The 16,053-nt window shown below is 36.3% G+C and overlaps 1 protein-coding gene and 1 long non-coding RNA gene across 2 annotated transcripts in view; both read left to right on the top strand.

Annotated features, from left to right (window-relative positions):
• Window positions 1-16,053, top strand: part of LOC131074656 (splicing factor Cactin) — a 121,787-nt gene that overhangs the window by 21,891 nt on the left and 83,843 nt on the right. The window contains exons 4-6 of the mRNA XM_058011318.2: window positions 8,627-8,698; window positions 8,888-8,950; window positions 9,122-9,262. Coding sequence (XP_057867301.2) covers window positions 8,627-8,698; window positions 8,888-8,950; window positions 9,122-9,262 — 276 coding nt within the window. The remainder of the gene's footprint in view (window positions 1-8,626; window positions 8,699-8,887; window positions 8,951-9,121; window positions 9,263-16,053) is intronic.
• LOC131074657 (uncharacterized) lies at window positions 15,051-15,869 on the top strand. Its single transcript, XR_009113096.1, has 3 exons — window positions 15,051-15,119; window positions 15,498-15,577; window positions 15,746-15,869. It is a non-coding gene; the product is annotated as an uncharacterized LOC131074657 (long non-coding RNA).

The raw sequence follows: 16,053 nt of genomic DNA, 5'->3' as shown, positions 1-16,053 counted from the left end.
GAGTTTGTGCCCTCATGGATGAGCTTGGTGCATTGAATCTAGACATGCTGAGGTGGAATTCCTCTGATTGGTGGGATGATGACTAGGACGCCACCTTTAACTTGCACTTTGTAGGTTTGATAGATCATCATGAAGGAATATTTCTTGATACTCAACATTATCCAGCTTCGGTGGTGATGATGATGATTTTCTAACTTTGATTAACTCTTCTGAAACTATCCTCTCGAAGGCTTCAACCACGAAAGTGTAAGGTATAGATCTTGGTTTTGAAGTATTGGTGTGCCTTAGAACGAACTCTTGATGTCACCACTACTTCTTTTCTTTGGAATTCCTTCTCTGTGACTCCCTGGTGCTGTGAGAGAAGTTTTCTTCTTTGCTTGATGATGTAGATCTTACAATCTTTCTCCTTTTGCTTTGCAATCAACATCCTCTCTCATCTTTGATGTCCATGAAGTTGCCATTGTCTTTAAACTCCCTCTCCTTTTTTTTTTCATTAAATGAGCTCAACTTTAAAGCTTTTAGTCATTAATTGATGACAACATGACGAACTATCTTTAGGAGAGGTCTCTATAGGAATTTCGTTCTCAGAGCACTAATCATGAAATTCGCCTTGATTTTGTTTCACATGAAATAATCTTTGAATATTCACCCTTTATCTTCTCCACTCAAAATGACCTTTCCTTTGCATATGAAGTTCACTCTTGGAGGTCATCACATGAAATTCTCCCTCAAACTCACTCTCAAAACATGAAATCTGCTCATATACCTTGAGTTGTGAAGTTCACTCATGTACTTGAATTTTTGAAGTTAGCTGATATAGGTTAGTTCATGAAGTTCACTTCCAACTGAAGATTAGATTGACTCAAGGTAAATATTCCTATATCACCTCTTGCACGAATGGAAGACCTTCACTCTCATTTAGGAATAGCTAAAATACGCTCATCTCCTTTCAAAGATGAAGTTCACTCATGTAGGTGAGTTAATGAATTTCGCTCATCCTTCTCAATCCTTGAAGTTCGCTTATGAGTATTTGAACATGAAGTAAATGCTATCAAATTTCCTTCATTCCTCTACTTCTAACATGAATTTCACTTTGCTCCTTCAAGTCCCCTTCACTCCTCTACTTTCAACATGAATTTAACCTCTTACTTGCCTTTCATTCAAAATTCTTCTCTCTTAGGCATGTTAAGGCATCAAATAAGTTTTAGGAAATGATCTATTGGCAGTTTTGTATCTTATTGTGCGTAAATAATACAACTTTGCTCTTCTCCTTCAACTCATGAAGTTCGCTCCTCTTGTCCAACTCATGAAGTTCACTCCTCTTGTTGAGAACATGAAGTCGCTCATCTCCTTGAGAACATGAAGTCACTCATGTACCTTGAAACATGAAGTCGCTCTCTCCTTGAGAACATGAAGTTTGTTTCAAGTTGAATGCTTTTAAATTTCCTTTGCTCTTCTATCATGAATTTCGCTCATATAGCTCAATTTATGAATTTCGCTCATCTACCTCAGTTTGTGAAGCTCGCTCATAAATGGTGATTTGTGAAGTGCGCTCCTATACCTCCAAACATGAATTTTGCTCCTATCAGCTACCGCATGAAGTTCGCTCTCATCTCCAAGAACATGAAGTTTGCTTTCAACTCAAAATCGGATCTGTTAGAGATAAAGACTCGCACATCTTCCTTGGGCATATGAAATAAATTCGCTTCCACTTAGGAATTCATGAAGTAAAAAATTTCACTCCACTTAGCAAGCTTATGTAATTCGTTCTTCTTGACTAGTACATGAAGTACACTCCCATAGGTTTGAAGATGAAGTATGCTCTTCATGCTCAAGACATGAAGTTCGCTCCATTTGCCCAACTCATGAAGTCGCTCCATTTCTTCAACTCATGAAGTCGCTCTACTTGCCTTGTGCATGAAGTTAGTTCTAAATCTCACCTTTCATTATCACTTTGGCTCCAAAATCACTTTTCCCAAGCATTGAATCAGCTCAAAGCAATTTTCTTATAAACAATACTGCAAAATTGCTCTTGATCATCCTAATCTCACCTTTCATTATCACTTTGACTCCAAAATCACTTTTCCCAAGCATTGAATCAGCTCAAAGCAATTTTCTTATAAACAATATTGCAAAATCGCTCTTGATCTCTTGCACATGAAATTCGCTCTTATATGCTTGAAAGTGAAGTTCGAAGTTCGCTGTTGTATCATGAATCTTGAAGTCCGCTGCCCTAGGTGAGTTCATGAAGTTCGCTCATCTATGTGGATTCATGAAGTTCGCTCTTTCTTGCCTATCATCATTCAAAATCATTCCCTCTTAGGCATCAAATTAGCTTCAAGGAAAATGCATCTATTTAGCTGCCTTGTATCTTGTCTTGGGTGCATTTGGTCATCTCCTCCAATTTGTAAAATTTGCTCATGTAGGCTGATTCCTGAAGTTCGCTCATATGCTTGAGTTCATGAAATTCAGCATAGAATTCGCTCATGTATGCCAACACATGAAGTTCGCTCCTCTCCTCCAATTCATGAAGTTCGCTCCTCCAACTCAAGACATGAAGTGAATTTCAATCTCCTTGAATTCATGAAATTCCAGCTTTAAGTGTTTAAACCATTCCACATGAAAACACTGTCAATCTGATCTATAAGAAGGCCTAGGGAGGAATTTCGTTCCAAGTGGGGGCAAAGGACAGAACCTTGAAGAAATTTGTTCCAATTGGGGAGCACAGGACAGGTCCTAAGCAAATTTGTTGTCAGTAAACTATGATGCACTTGCTCGTTCTTCTTCATCATTCCACGAGCTTCCCTTTGCTTTTGAATCAAACTCCAACTCTGTTTAAGGTGGTGAATCTCCTGCAGTCAGTTCTGTAAGTGCATAGTAATGGTTTGATCCACCCTCTTTATGTGATTGAATCTTGATATTGTCCCTTTCCCAAATGTGGATATTGATGTGTGAGTCCTCCTTGAATTTGATTTGCCTTAGAGTGTAGTCTTTGAACTTCCTATTGAAATCATCTCTTTATCAGCTTTCGGTCCTCTTATCAAAACCTGAAACACACATAATGAATCAAGAATCATGCAAATAAAACAATCCTTCACACCCCTAATGCATCATTAATTGCTTTCAAAGATCAATTCAAATCTGGGAAATAACAATCTACTGATGGAATTAGTCCTTGAAATCAGTTCTGATCTGAATTTTGATCCTCAAATTTGTAGCTCTGCCTCTCTGTCTGCTGCAATTCGCTGTCTTTATCTTGCAGAGCAGATTATATCAATTGCTTTGATTAATGCCTTGGAATGAGGATGGATGTCTTCTTATATAGACGGTGGATGTTAAAGGGTCTGTTTTACTCTATCTTCATTAAAGTGACACATCTTCATTCAGAGGCCAGCTCCTTATTTTTTTTGTTGCCACACCTTGCAAGGACTGATGAGGTGGATACTTTCTCTTTTAAAATTCCTAAAAAGAAAAACTTTTCTTTCATTCAAAATTTCTGGTGGGGCCCATGCAATGCCAAAAATTCTAAATTCCCAATCCAAAAGTTAGTGGGTCTCAGCAAAGAGTTCTTAAAAAACTTATTTAATTCTCTATTTTGAGTTTAAAGTGGGGCCCAAAATGTGATGTGGCAAGGATGGATGAAGAAATGTGAGGTTTTGTGGGGGAAGGGATGAGTGGTAGGGGAAATGCCACGTGAGGAAGGGAAGGAGAGGATGTTTGGGAAAAGGGAGACATAAGGGGTATGGATGATGAAGGTAGGAAATACGTGGGGTGAGGAGGTTTAGGATGTGGGAGGTAAAAGGGGTTGGTGAAAGGAGTTAAGATATATGGGGAGTAAAATGGAACGGGAGGTATAAGGGGTAATAAAAAGGGTAAGGGGGTAAGGTGGTAGTTAAGGGAAAAGGTAGGAAATGGAAGGTGGGTTAGGATAGGATAGGATAGGGGTAGGAGGTAAAGTGGTAAGTAAGGGAAAGGGTAGGCTAAGGGAAGTAGAAGGGTAAGGGGTGTGAGATGGAGGGTAGAGGATGTAGGTGTGAGTGTAGGTGAAGGGTAGTGAGTGAGTATGCTAGGATGGGAAGAGGGTCAGGTAGGTGAGGGTATAGGTGAAGGTAGGGAGGTGAATGAGATGGAAGGGGTGATGGAGGTAAAGGTAAAGGTAGTGGTAGGGGTAGGTTAAGGATGTGGGATGGAAGGGTAGTGGATGTAGGTGTAGGTAGGAGTAGGTGTAAATGTAGGTGAAGGTAGGGAGGTAGAGGAAGTGGAAAGAAGTGGAAGTAGAGAAGATGGAAGAGCTATGGGAGGGAGTGAGAGAAGGTGTAAATGGAAGGAAATGGAATGGGTGCGTTCGGGTTTGGGCATCCACTGACAGTGCTGGGAGAAGCAGGTCGAAGGCTTTGGGGGTGGAGGAAATGTTGAACCTCACTTCATCTCAAAGAGAGAGATTTGACCAGCTTTTGAGCAACTACATGCAAAAGGTTAATAGCAAAGACTTGACAACAACCAACAACTAAGCTAAGACAACTATCCTAGAAAGCGGAGAAGTGGGGGTCCCCATTTGCAATGGGGCGATGTGTGAATACCTCACAACACTTCCTGGCTAACATAAATAGTCACAACCTCATCTAGCTGACCAAAAATTAGTCCATGCGGCCAAAGAACAAGTGCAGCCTTGTCTAAAGTCAATGATTGGTCAAACATCCAAAATGCCTGTTTTTTCATTTCCATGCATTTCAATAACATCTTGACCACTTTAGCAGCAACTTGCGTTCTTCAATAATCTCTCTCCTACACTTTGTCAGCTACCTTTAGGTTTTAGCAACCACTCATGCCACCCTACAACACTTTGTCAGCCAAATCACAACTATTTTAGCAATCAAATCACTTTGGCAGCTTAAATGAACTTCTAAAGCCATTGTTGACTCCACCAGCCAAAGGATACACTTCAATGGCACTTTGTCAGCAGCTAGGTTCAGCATCGGCATCCATCTTCAGTAACACTTTGTCAGTCATTAAAGACACTTGATCAATCGTTAAAACACAACAATATTATTAATGCCCAAACTTTTGTTCAAGTAATGATAGCTTAATACCTCCATGATCATTGTGGTAATGATCTTTACCTTCTTCAAGAATTGCCGTCAGCTATTTTCGAATCACAAACTCACCGTATATTCATTCTAGCAACAAATACTTTGTTGAAAGCAATTTGCAACTGTATTCTAATATTGCTCCGAGCTTGTGTCCAACATAAGAACCAACCTGATATGAACCTCTCAATGTTATGTCCCTTTTTGCAACTTTTGTTATTTTTTTAATTTTTGTCTAAATTGTGCAAACTGAAATGGTATAGATATTTTCTGATTTTTGTCACATAGCTGATGGTGGCATTTAGAACTTGAGGGAGTTCTGAGGGTCAAACTCTCATATCCAGTGTTCCCTATGTTCATGTTTGAAAAGAAGACCAGTGTAGAAGGATGCTGAACTGAAACCATTGTGGTAGTGGCATATTTGAAGTGGAGGTAAGATTAATGTTGTTTGGTGCCTTGGAATTTCCTTGGTGAAATTTGTGAGGAACTGGGCACTTACACATGTTTAGGCTATGTTAGGACTTAATAGCCATCTAGAAGGTTTGACTAGCACCTCAATATTAATATCTGGATGAACTTCTATCTTGGGCAGAACAAACACTCTGCTGGACTTAACAGCAAACAATTGTAACATTCAGTCAGCTACAGGAAGTTACTAGCCAACCATAGGACTTAATAGCCATCCAGAAGGTTTGACTAGCACCTCAATATTAATATCTGGATGCACTTCTATCTTGGGTGGAACAAACACTTTGCTGGACTTAACAGCAAACAATTGTAACATCCAGTCAGCTACAGGAAGTTACTAGCCAACTGCAATCAGCTCTAATTCGTGCAGAACAGTGGTTTAGAGTGCTACAATAGTATTTGGAGATTTCTTTTCATTTTTAAGGAGTTGCTTATAGAGTTCCAGCCAATACCATACTGAAATCTTGAGGCAGAAAATTTTGTTATTTTAGAGTAAATTATTGTTTGCAGCTCTTTTCTGATTTCAGCAACTGTTCAAGCATTTGTATCTTTCTGTCATTGCCTTGTCAAAGAATTCTGAAGATTCAACTCAGTTTGAGAAATACTGAGGTAAACATATTTGATATTATTAATCATTTGTTAAGTTTCCATTATGAAGATCATCTTTGTGGTAAAAAATTCACACAAATTTCTAGTAGGGGATTTTACAAAGGGCAACAATAACCTCCACCTCTAGGAAGTTGCTCAATCATGGATGCATGTCAGCAAAGAGGTGATGCTGCATCAAATTTGAATGAGCCCTCTACCTCTGAAGCAATGGAACTAGAACTACTAGCTATTTTGTATGAATAACATAAAAAAATTACAAATTTAAAACCCTACATTGTGTTAACTAAAAAAAAATGGCTTTATAATCCTCGTGTTACATATAATAGGTTTAAAAGAATATTCAAACATTTTAAAAAAGATTTATTTATTTTTTTGAAAGGACTTGAAAAACTTAAAAAAATTAGAAGATAAACTCACTTTTGATGGATAAATCTTGTAGGTGCAACTCTTTCTCTCCTATAGGTCCATCTTTTTCTCTTATTGCCTTCACCTTCAAAGAAATGCCCAACAAACTTCAAGAATAAAAAATGGCAGCTTGAAGGCAATATAATGTATTGGTCCCTTATATATGTGAAATGAAGTAGAAATGCTTGACATTAGGCAAAAAATGTGAATAATAATCTGTTTAGAGTGAAATTATTTGTTTAAAAAAATTTAAAAAACATATGTTTTTTGCCATGTGTTTGCTAGGGTCCAGTTGAGGTTCGCCTAGGGTACCTTGGGTACTTGGGGTGGACCTTTGGCAAACCCTTGGTCATCCTGTCCTAGAATTGGGACCCATTTTGACATTTTAGGGTACGGGGACCTTTTTAGGAGGACTTGGTAACACAGTTCTTTACCTTCACCTCTACTCTATCTTTTAGCTAACCCAATGCATAGGTATGTGAATGATCTATGACTACTAATCCCAATTCATTCACCCAATTCTGAGGAATTAAATTAGCTTGAGAATGTGTACCCCTTATCCTCAATACAAATATTATTGTTGAAGTGTTTTATCCTCTCTCATTTGCTTTGGAACTCTCACCTACTATACACCTCTCCTTTTGCACAGCAAAAGAGGTTGTGTCTGAAAGTGTTGTAAGGTGGTACGAGTGGCTGCAGAAGACTGAAGGTGGCCGACAAATTTGTATCAGGGGATGAGAGGTTTGGGTCCATAATACCCTCTTTCAACAGTCTTATTTCATGACTTCGTCTCATGTGCATCGATCTCCATGCTTGGTCTCATTTTTTTGCAGACTATTAGCTTTTTTTTTGACTGCCTACCTATGTACAGGTACTCTTTAGGTGGTTTTTGCCAGCATTTTCAAAATGATGTAATTCATGACGATAAGAGGCAATATTTATATTAAACTCACTGAAAAGTATGGCTAACTCTTCCTCTGCCACAAAGACAACATTTGACCCTTTATGCAATATAAGCTAGCCTTATTGTGGGGTTAATTGATTATATGATTGTACACTCAGCATGGGAATGATACACATCAGTTATTGCACATTGGGTAGTCCACAAGGGACTGCAGTGAACACCAATCTCATGCTTACATTAATTGCAGATTATCGATTCTCATGTTATTTTATAACATTCCTCTTAAAAATAAATTAGTATTCTAAATTTTATCCCCTCATACCCTTTTTAGGTTCCAAAACAGGACAATGTATGACATATAATGAAGAAGAAAGGGAAGGAAAACTCCTTTTATGTATGCAACAAATCGTTCCCTGCCATTACTGGGAAACATTTCTGCATAGGATCTTGCTTCATGTGCCTTGCTATACTTAAGACTATGGGTTGCACATACAGTACCTTAAGATTCATACCAATGCCTCCCCATTCAAACAGAATATCTTTACTATCATGGCAACTCAGGTGTGCTCGTTAGTTTTTTAGGAAGATGACCTGGGTGTGTGTTTTCATTGTAATTTATTGAAAGCAACATGCCTGCTTTCTTTCCACTTCCAGCAGATATGGAACCGTGACTACTGTATGGAGATAAAATTCTTCTTGGTGCCCCAAGTTCACTTTGGCAGCATTCCATATTAAGCAACCTATTCATTGCTCATTCAGAGACTACAACCTCCTGGATTTTTACTTTGTCACAGTCTATATCTAACATTTTCTTCTGATGCAAGCTATATTTTACATTTTTTTCTATGCCCCAATTTTTGCATGGAACTTGGATGGAGTTGATAAGTGAAGGAATATTGAATACCCTGCTGAAGGAGAAGTTCTCACAACAAAGTGATTGGAGGTTGATAGAACTGAATACAGAAGGTTAAGCTACATAACAGACAAAGTTTTATTTGACTAGCATGCACACATGCACATGCATACACGAACATGCATGTGCTCCCATGTGTGCACACACTTATAAATTGGGGCAAAATAGTATCTTGTAAGTTGTGTTCTTTCTAAATCAGAGGCTTATAAAAAACTGTTTTTGTTGTTGTTTCTATTATAGGAAGAAATTGAGAAGGTTAAAAAACGAAGGGAGGAAAGAGCAATCGAAAAAGCTCAGCACGAGGAGGAAATGGTAAGCATTTTGTATATAATGGCATGCAATTATATTTAGATTTTGTTTCTGTAGAAAAGTTCTCGTGGCTTGGAGACAATTGAAGAAGCTTTGCATTTAATTGACTAATTTGATTACACAATGAGAAGTGCGATATTGAATTGAAGTTCTTAAAATTAGACCTTTTTGATTTGTTGGCTTGAATGGCAGGCCATGCTGGCTAGAGAACGTGCTAGGGCTGAGTTCCAGGATTGGGAGAAGAAAGAGGAAGAGGTAGGAAAATGTTTTGCCATCATGTTTCTTGTTTTTCAGCATTTATTTACACCATTTTTTATGAAAATGTGATTGAATGTAGATACTCTTGAATTTATTTTCTCGATATGGAATTTGAATGTATGAAAAATTATATATGTATATTGAATTATACATTTTGACCTTTACCAGTTCCATTTTGATCAAAGTAAAGTGCGGTCAGAGATTAGATTGCGGGAGGGCCGAGCCAGGCCTATTGATGTTCTGTCAAAGAACTTAAATCTTTCTGATGACTTTGACATTGAAATAAATGAGCCCTACATTATATTCAAGGTGATATCCATTTTGTTGCTATTGAATCTATATTTTCAGATGCTTTTTTGGTTTTAAGATGATATTACTATGTTTGTTAGTGTATATAATTAAAGAGGTGATTATCAGATAGTGACATATTACTTACAATTATTATGATGAACATTCGCCCTGAAAATTAAAAAACTGTGATTGGCATGTTGCATTTTGCCATTAAATATGTTAGATATTTTTGAATTTGATGTAATGTTGGAAGTAAATATTTGTTTAATTACAATCTCTTTTTGTAGAGTAGATGCAATATGTGTTGTTTAGTTTGGGTATGAGATCATGCAAATCTTGAAAGTTTGTACCATCATTCCATAAGTTAATAGCTTGTGAATATTATCTCTTTGGCATTTTTTTTGTTTGAGTCAAGAAATTTTAAGTTAATCATTTATCCTTTCGAAAAATATACATAAATGAGTAGAAGACATCATGTGTGTGTGGATGTGCACTGTCTTTGTCTTCTCTTAAATGTATAATACATTTCTTTTGCACATTAATTTCTGAGCATTCTTGTAGTATGTTGAAAAGATGCTCTTTATTTCATTTAGATAAAACAATGAGATTGGAAAAATGTTTTATGAAGCATTATTCTAAGTTTAATTTTTGAAGTCTCCAAAATGCATAATTCTAAAACAATTTGCCCTATAATCGCCCCTTTAATTTTACAAGTATTGAAATATGGAAGCACAAAACAAACAATAGATCTTTTTGAACCAGCTATGCTAATTGCCTTTCTAGACTATTTAAAAGAAATTTGCAAGAACCTGATTAACAAAATACAGATTAAAGAGAGAAGTCTGTTTATTTAATTCTTTTAATTGAATCATATTCAGATTAGTAAATGATGATTGCATAGAGGGGAGAGATAAGAAACTGTTCAAACTACTTTTCATAACAATAAAGGGGTCCATTTGTATTCTCCAGCTAAATATGACTTACTATAACCTTAAATTCTAATGTGTTATTGACTTTATAAATAATACCTAAAACAAAGGTCTTTCATATAAATAATTTTTTCAATATTATTACTGAAGCTATATTACCAGAAACGCAACAGGAAAGTGCCGTTTTGCGTTACGACGGCCGAAACACGTTTCCTGTTGCGAATGTCCGTTTCTAACCCGTTTCAGCTGTTTCCGTCCATTGCACTACATTTCAGCTGTTTCCGTCTGTTTCACGCCAAATCACACTGAATGTTCCCTCCGTTATTTCAGGCTTTTGCCTACCTACTTCCATGATCAGTGTTCAGATTTCCGTGCAATGTGAAGTGGCAACGCTCAGTTTTCGATGTATGCTAAGTTAGGATATGGTGATTAAGATCAGATTTTGATTTTTTGACATTACAACTTGCTTCTCCACAAAATTTAAGTGCTGCCAATTCTATTCCTTCTCAGGTTTGTAATGATATAATGGCTCCAAATTGTGGAGGCGTATGTGTTGTAAGGACTGCCATGATTGCAGTTTACGCACAAAATGGATTTGTTGAAAAGTCTTTAGAAACTTAAATATTGAAGCATGAAAATGCTCGAATTTAGATTAATATCACACATTTCAAAAATAAATATTATTAAAAAAAATTATTTATTATTAAATTAATTATATATAAAAATAATTTCATAAATAAAAAAATTAAATAAATTTTTTCTCCCAAATCTTAGATTAAGGATTTAAATTATATATAATTCCTATTTAGCTAGGATATGCTTTTTAACGTAGAGTCTCCCAAATCTTAAATATGCGTGTATGCATGTATGTGTGTATGTGTGTTTGTGTGTGTGTATGTGTGTGTGTACGTGTGTGTGTGTGTGTGTACGTGTGTGTGTACGTGTGTATGTGTATGTGTATGTGTATGTGTATGTGTGTATGTGATGTGTGTATGTATGTATGTGTGTGTGTATGTGTGTATGTGTGTGTGTGTGTGCGTGCGTGCGTGTGTGTGTGTATGTATGTATGAGTGTTGTCCATGATACTCTCTTGGCTAGTTAAGCAAGTTAGAAGTAGGTTCTTTTGGAGAGGACTTAACAAAGAATTCCTCCAATAATACATTAGAGAGTGCATTACTTGTCAATAGAATAAAGCAAAGCATGTTTTGTCAGCAGGTATATTGCAGCCTTTACCTATATCGGATAAAAAATGGGAGAGTATCAGCATGGATTTCATCGTAGGACTTCCTAAGGGATAGGGCAAGAGTTGTATTTTCATTGTGGTGGACAAATTCACCAAATATACTTAATTTTGTAATTGCTACCAAGTTTAAGGCTCATTAGGTTGCTGATTTGTTATTTAGAAAAGTCTTTTAGGCTATAATGATTGCCTATAAATACTGAAGTGATAGGGATAACCATTTCTTTTGTTTTTGTAGGAGCTTTTTCGCTTGATGGGCACATAATTGATTCCAAGTACCAATTATTGGTCTCCAATAGACTGGCAAATGGAAATTGTTAATAAATCAATGTAAGGGTAATTTTTGAACTATCTTCAGCCTGGGTTAAATGGTTTTACATGGGAGAGCATTGCTAAAACACTACATACCGAATCTTAATTGATATGTCACCTTTTAGAGCATTATATGGCAATGATACCATTACCTTTGTGGATTTGGTTATTGCTAATAGTAGAGTGCGAGGAGCATGATATTTTGTTGCACAAAACCAACACATATTGTCTTGAAAGGAAATCTCTACTATGCTCAAAACCAACATACATTATATGCAAACCAACATCGTACAAAGAGAAGTTCTGAGGTGATATGGTTTTCTTAAGGCTATAACCATATAGACAATCTTCTACGAAGAAGAGTGGTGTTGAGAAGCTCAAGCCTTGTATCTATGGGTCATATAGGGTCATGAGTGACACTTGAGGGAGTTGATCATCTGTGACAGATAACTTGATAAGCATGACAGCCTCTTGATTTTGCTCATCAAATTTATCTTGGTCTGTACTTGTTGTTGCAGGCTGAGAAGCCTTGCCTAGAACAATTTGATCAAGGAAACGATATTCAAATATCGTTAACATGCACTGTTTCTAGGTGGCGTAGTTGCGGTCGTTGAATTTCTGACTATGTTCCAACATGATGTTGGTCAAAGATGCCATCACGGAAACCGAGGTTGAACGAGGTCAACCTTTTGAAGGCATGAAAAACGAGACAGAAGAATCTGATTAAAAATCAAAATAGAAATAGCTGCACAAAGGATCTGAAACCCTATAACGGAATTCGAGGCACAAATCCCAATGCGTGAATTTTGAGGTTTGCTGAAAACCCCAGAAATTAAAATTTTCTGCAAATTTAAATCCTGTAATTTTTCTGAAAAATATCAGAAAAATAATTATCTGTAGAAAATAATATTTAAAAAAAAAAGTTTAAAAAGATGATTTTTTTGTAAAAAAACCGTAAAAAAAAATAGGGCATTGGCGGAAAACAAAGACGAATCAGGAATCTGTGAAACCCTAGCCGCAAGTTTGATAAAATTCGGAAGTTGTGATTATCAAAATGGATTGCGTTGCAGAAGAGCACACAGAGAAAATCGCGCATGGAAAACCCTTGTTGCAAGCCCGAAAAATCGCAAAAAAAATCGTGGAAGACCCTAGGCGGAAAAAAAATCCACAGGTTGCCACACAAACCCGACACAAATTGCAGAAAAAGAACACCACCGTTGCTTAGGAAAAGTTGTGAAAATCGCACAACTAAAATTGTGAAAATATTGCGAAGAACACTGCCGCCGCATCTAAAAAACTGACCCACGCGATTTCCTTAGCGAAAAAAACACACCCACGAACTACCAAAAAACCCACGAAAATTCTAACCTGCAAAAATTCACTTAGGAAGAGAAAAAATCTTTTTTTTTTTTCGCAAAAAAAATAAAACAGATTAAAAAAATCTATTAAAAAAACTTCGAAATTTTTCAATCAAAAAAACTATCGAATTTTTTAATTTCCATGCTCTGATACCATGAAAAATAATTGAATGAATATTAATTATGAATATACAACGTATATAAAAAAAAGTACAAGACGGTGTTCTAAAAAGAACGAACCATAAAGCTAAAGCTTCAACATGAAGAAAGCTTAAAATGCTAAATAAACTAGAAAGCTAAATAATAAAAAGTTAACTATGCGTCTTTATAAAAGAAGCAATAGTTACACTTAAAAGACAAAAACAAACTAAAAAGCTAAATGACCATTAATAAAGAACTAAATATAATTGACTAAAGTATAATTAAATATTCTAATAATGAGGAGGATTGGCGAGGAGGTTAATGAGCTTGAGTTACTAGAGTACTGCAGGATATACAATGTGTTTCATGTATTATGCCTCAAAAAGGCATTGGGGCAGCATGTTAGTCCTCCAATTGAGTAGAGTATCTGGTATTGTGGACAAACAAAAAAGAACTACAGTTATTGCAAAGGGAGATCGCAAGACAAAAAGGTGACGTGGGGAAGCTAAAGAGTTTAGTGTAGCAGTCAAAGGGAAATTGCAATCAGGTTCTCTTTATGCTGTTTGAATTTTATTAGATATTATTTAATTTATGCATTCAACAATATGATGTGAGCATATCATTAAAAAGAAAGAAATATTAAATTCAAATTAGTATTTATTTGTCCAACTATTGCAATAGATTTTTTTTAATACAAGTGTCGGAAAGCAAATAAACAAACAAACAAACAAAATATATTCCGTAAAAAGTGTGGAAAATATTAAAAGGAATATTTCATTGGTAGCATTAGACATCATCATGATACCATATATTTTTACACTAATGATCACATATTAGTGAGACAAAATGCTTACACACTTTTACCTTTGCAACACACTTGGACTAGGGCATTCCCCCACTTATCCATGGTACCATGTTTCTACCGTGTTTTAGTCTTAGTTGAGGCTTCATCTTTAGGTGTGCCTGACTAGTTCTTTCTCAGCTTCAGTAGTCTCTTAGGTGGTGAAGGGTCTTTGGCTGTGGATGTTAGGAGAGATTCAAATAGAGTTTTGGGACCATACTATTTGCAACCACAAGGTTATCCAGTCAAGGCTTCTTTGCCTAGGACATTCTACAGGGGACACCATCAGATCTTGTATCAACACCATAGTTCAAAAACTTGCACTTGGTAGTTATTCAATAGACTACAAAAATTAAAAATCATGGATTTGGCAAATCTCAACAAATTTTCTTATCATTAAAAAACACACAAATTGTAAAAATATTCTTCAAAAACATGCATACTGCTGGATTTAGAGAACATACTACTGATTTGCTTCAAGCCTTCATGTATAGATCAAAACTGAAGTTCTATACACATCATAGATCAGAAAATGAGTTCAATACATATCAACTTCAAGTTCCAATACAAATAACAAATACAAATTATAATTTCAATTTTCATAATCAAAATTGTTTTCTATGACTAAACTCAATCTAGTGTTTGTGGATGTCCTTGGACAAGATGGTAATGCTGCAGCTTCTTGTTTAGGATCAATATCATTCTCAACAGATGCCTTAGGCATAGGATCATGATATGAATGTGATGAAAACCCCACTAATAGCTTGCCTTTTGCATCTTCATTTGTTGCCTCTTCTGTTTTCCATTCTGCTGCCACCCTCTCCAAATCAGCTAGAAGCCTATAACATAAGCATTGAGCAACGGTTCAACATCCTTAACTCCAATATGAGTGCTTGAAAAAAGAGATTAGACAAATGATGAAAAATAATTTTTTTTGGCAATCTGTCTTATTTCAACAGTGGCTGAGTTTTTCAGTTGGACTTGCAGGTCATTGGGTGAGTTACTTGCAGGCCCTAACTGACCTAGAAGTACTCATGAGTCATGCAAGTAACTGGTAATTTTTAAAACTTTGATTTATGCCTTTACTGTCACCGGGGAGGGTATAGGTTTCTCTTCTAGTGATATGGATTAAATCCAGTTCATCTAGCATTCCAGCATCCTTGGTTCTATCTTCTTCAGTGATGAGCCCTGTTTCTTGGATTTTTGGTCTACTTGTAGACTATTTATATTCATCCTGTTGGTCTCACAGTTTTTTTCTTTCCTGATAGGATTAGATTCTTCTGTTTATCAGATTACTTTTCAGTTTTCTGTTTTGTTTTGTTTTTAGATATCCTTTTAGTTTTTCTGCTTGTAGCTGTATTTCTGAGTCACATTGACCTTCTTTGGTCACTTGTGGACATGTATATGATCTTTTTCTTTCTTTCAACTCCAGATACATCCTACCAGCAAATTTTGTGGGATAAAGCTTCTTCGTTTGTGCATAACTGGGGCAAGCTTTACACTGAAATAAAGGTCCTTTTCCACCACTATGAAGCTAAACTTGAAGTCATTCCATGACTTTCTTTTGCGCTTTTCACTCTTTTAAAGCTGGTGGTCATATTTGGTTTCACTTGGATAAACAGAGATTTCATATCACAAGTTGAAACACATCAAATTTTCCTTTCACTATTGTCCAAGCAGGTGGGTCCAGTGCTTTTTTCTTAGATATTTCAGCATGGCTTGACATCCTTGATGCTATCAGTGTAAGCCAGTTCAATATGTTACAAGCATCTCATTGGGAAGGTTTTGATCATTTGTCCCAAGGTTAGTATTCCATAAATTTCAAGAATTCTTGCGCAAGGATTTTCAATTGATGTCTGGAATTGCACTGATTGAATGAAATAAACCTCACTTCTTGATCAGCTGCAATGGTAGGCTGTTGACACAGATCAAATGGTTCCCGATATCAAAGCCTCTTCTAATGTAGTTAGAGAAGCCACCCTCTCAAC

This window comes from Cryptomeria japonica, chromosome 4 (assembly GCF_030272615.1).
Source record: "Cryptomeria japonica chromosome 4, Sugi_1.0, whole genome shotgun sequence".
In the NCBI taxonomy this organism is placed as follows: domain Eukaryota; kingdom Viridiplantae; phylum Streptophyta; class Pinopsida; order Cupressales; family Cupressaceae; genus Cryptomeria; species Cryptomeria japonica.
The sequence above is the reverse complement of the archived record's forward strand: the minus strand, read 5'-3'. Positions and strand labels throughout refer to the sequence as shown.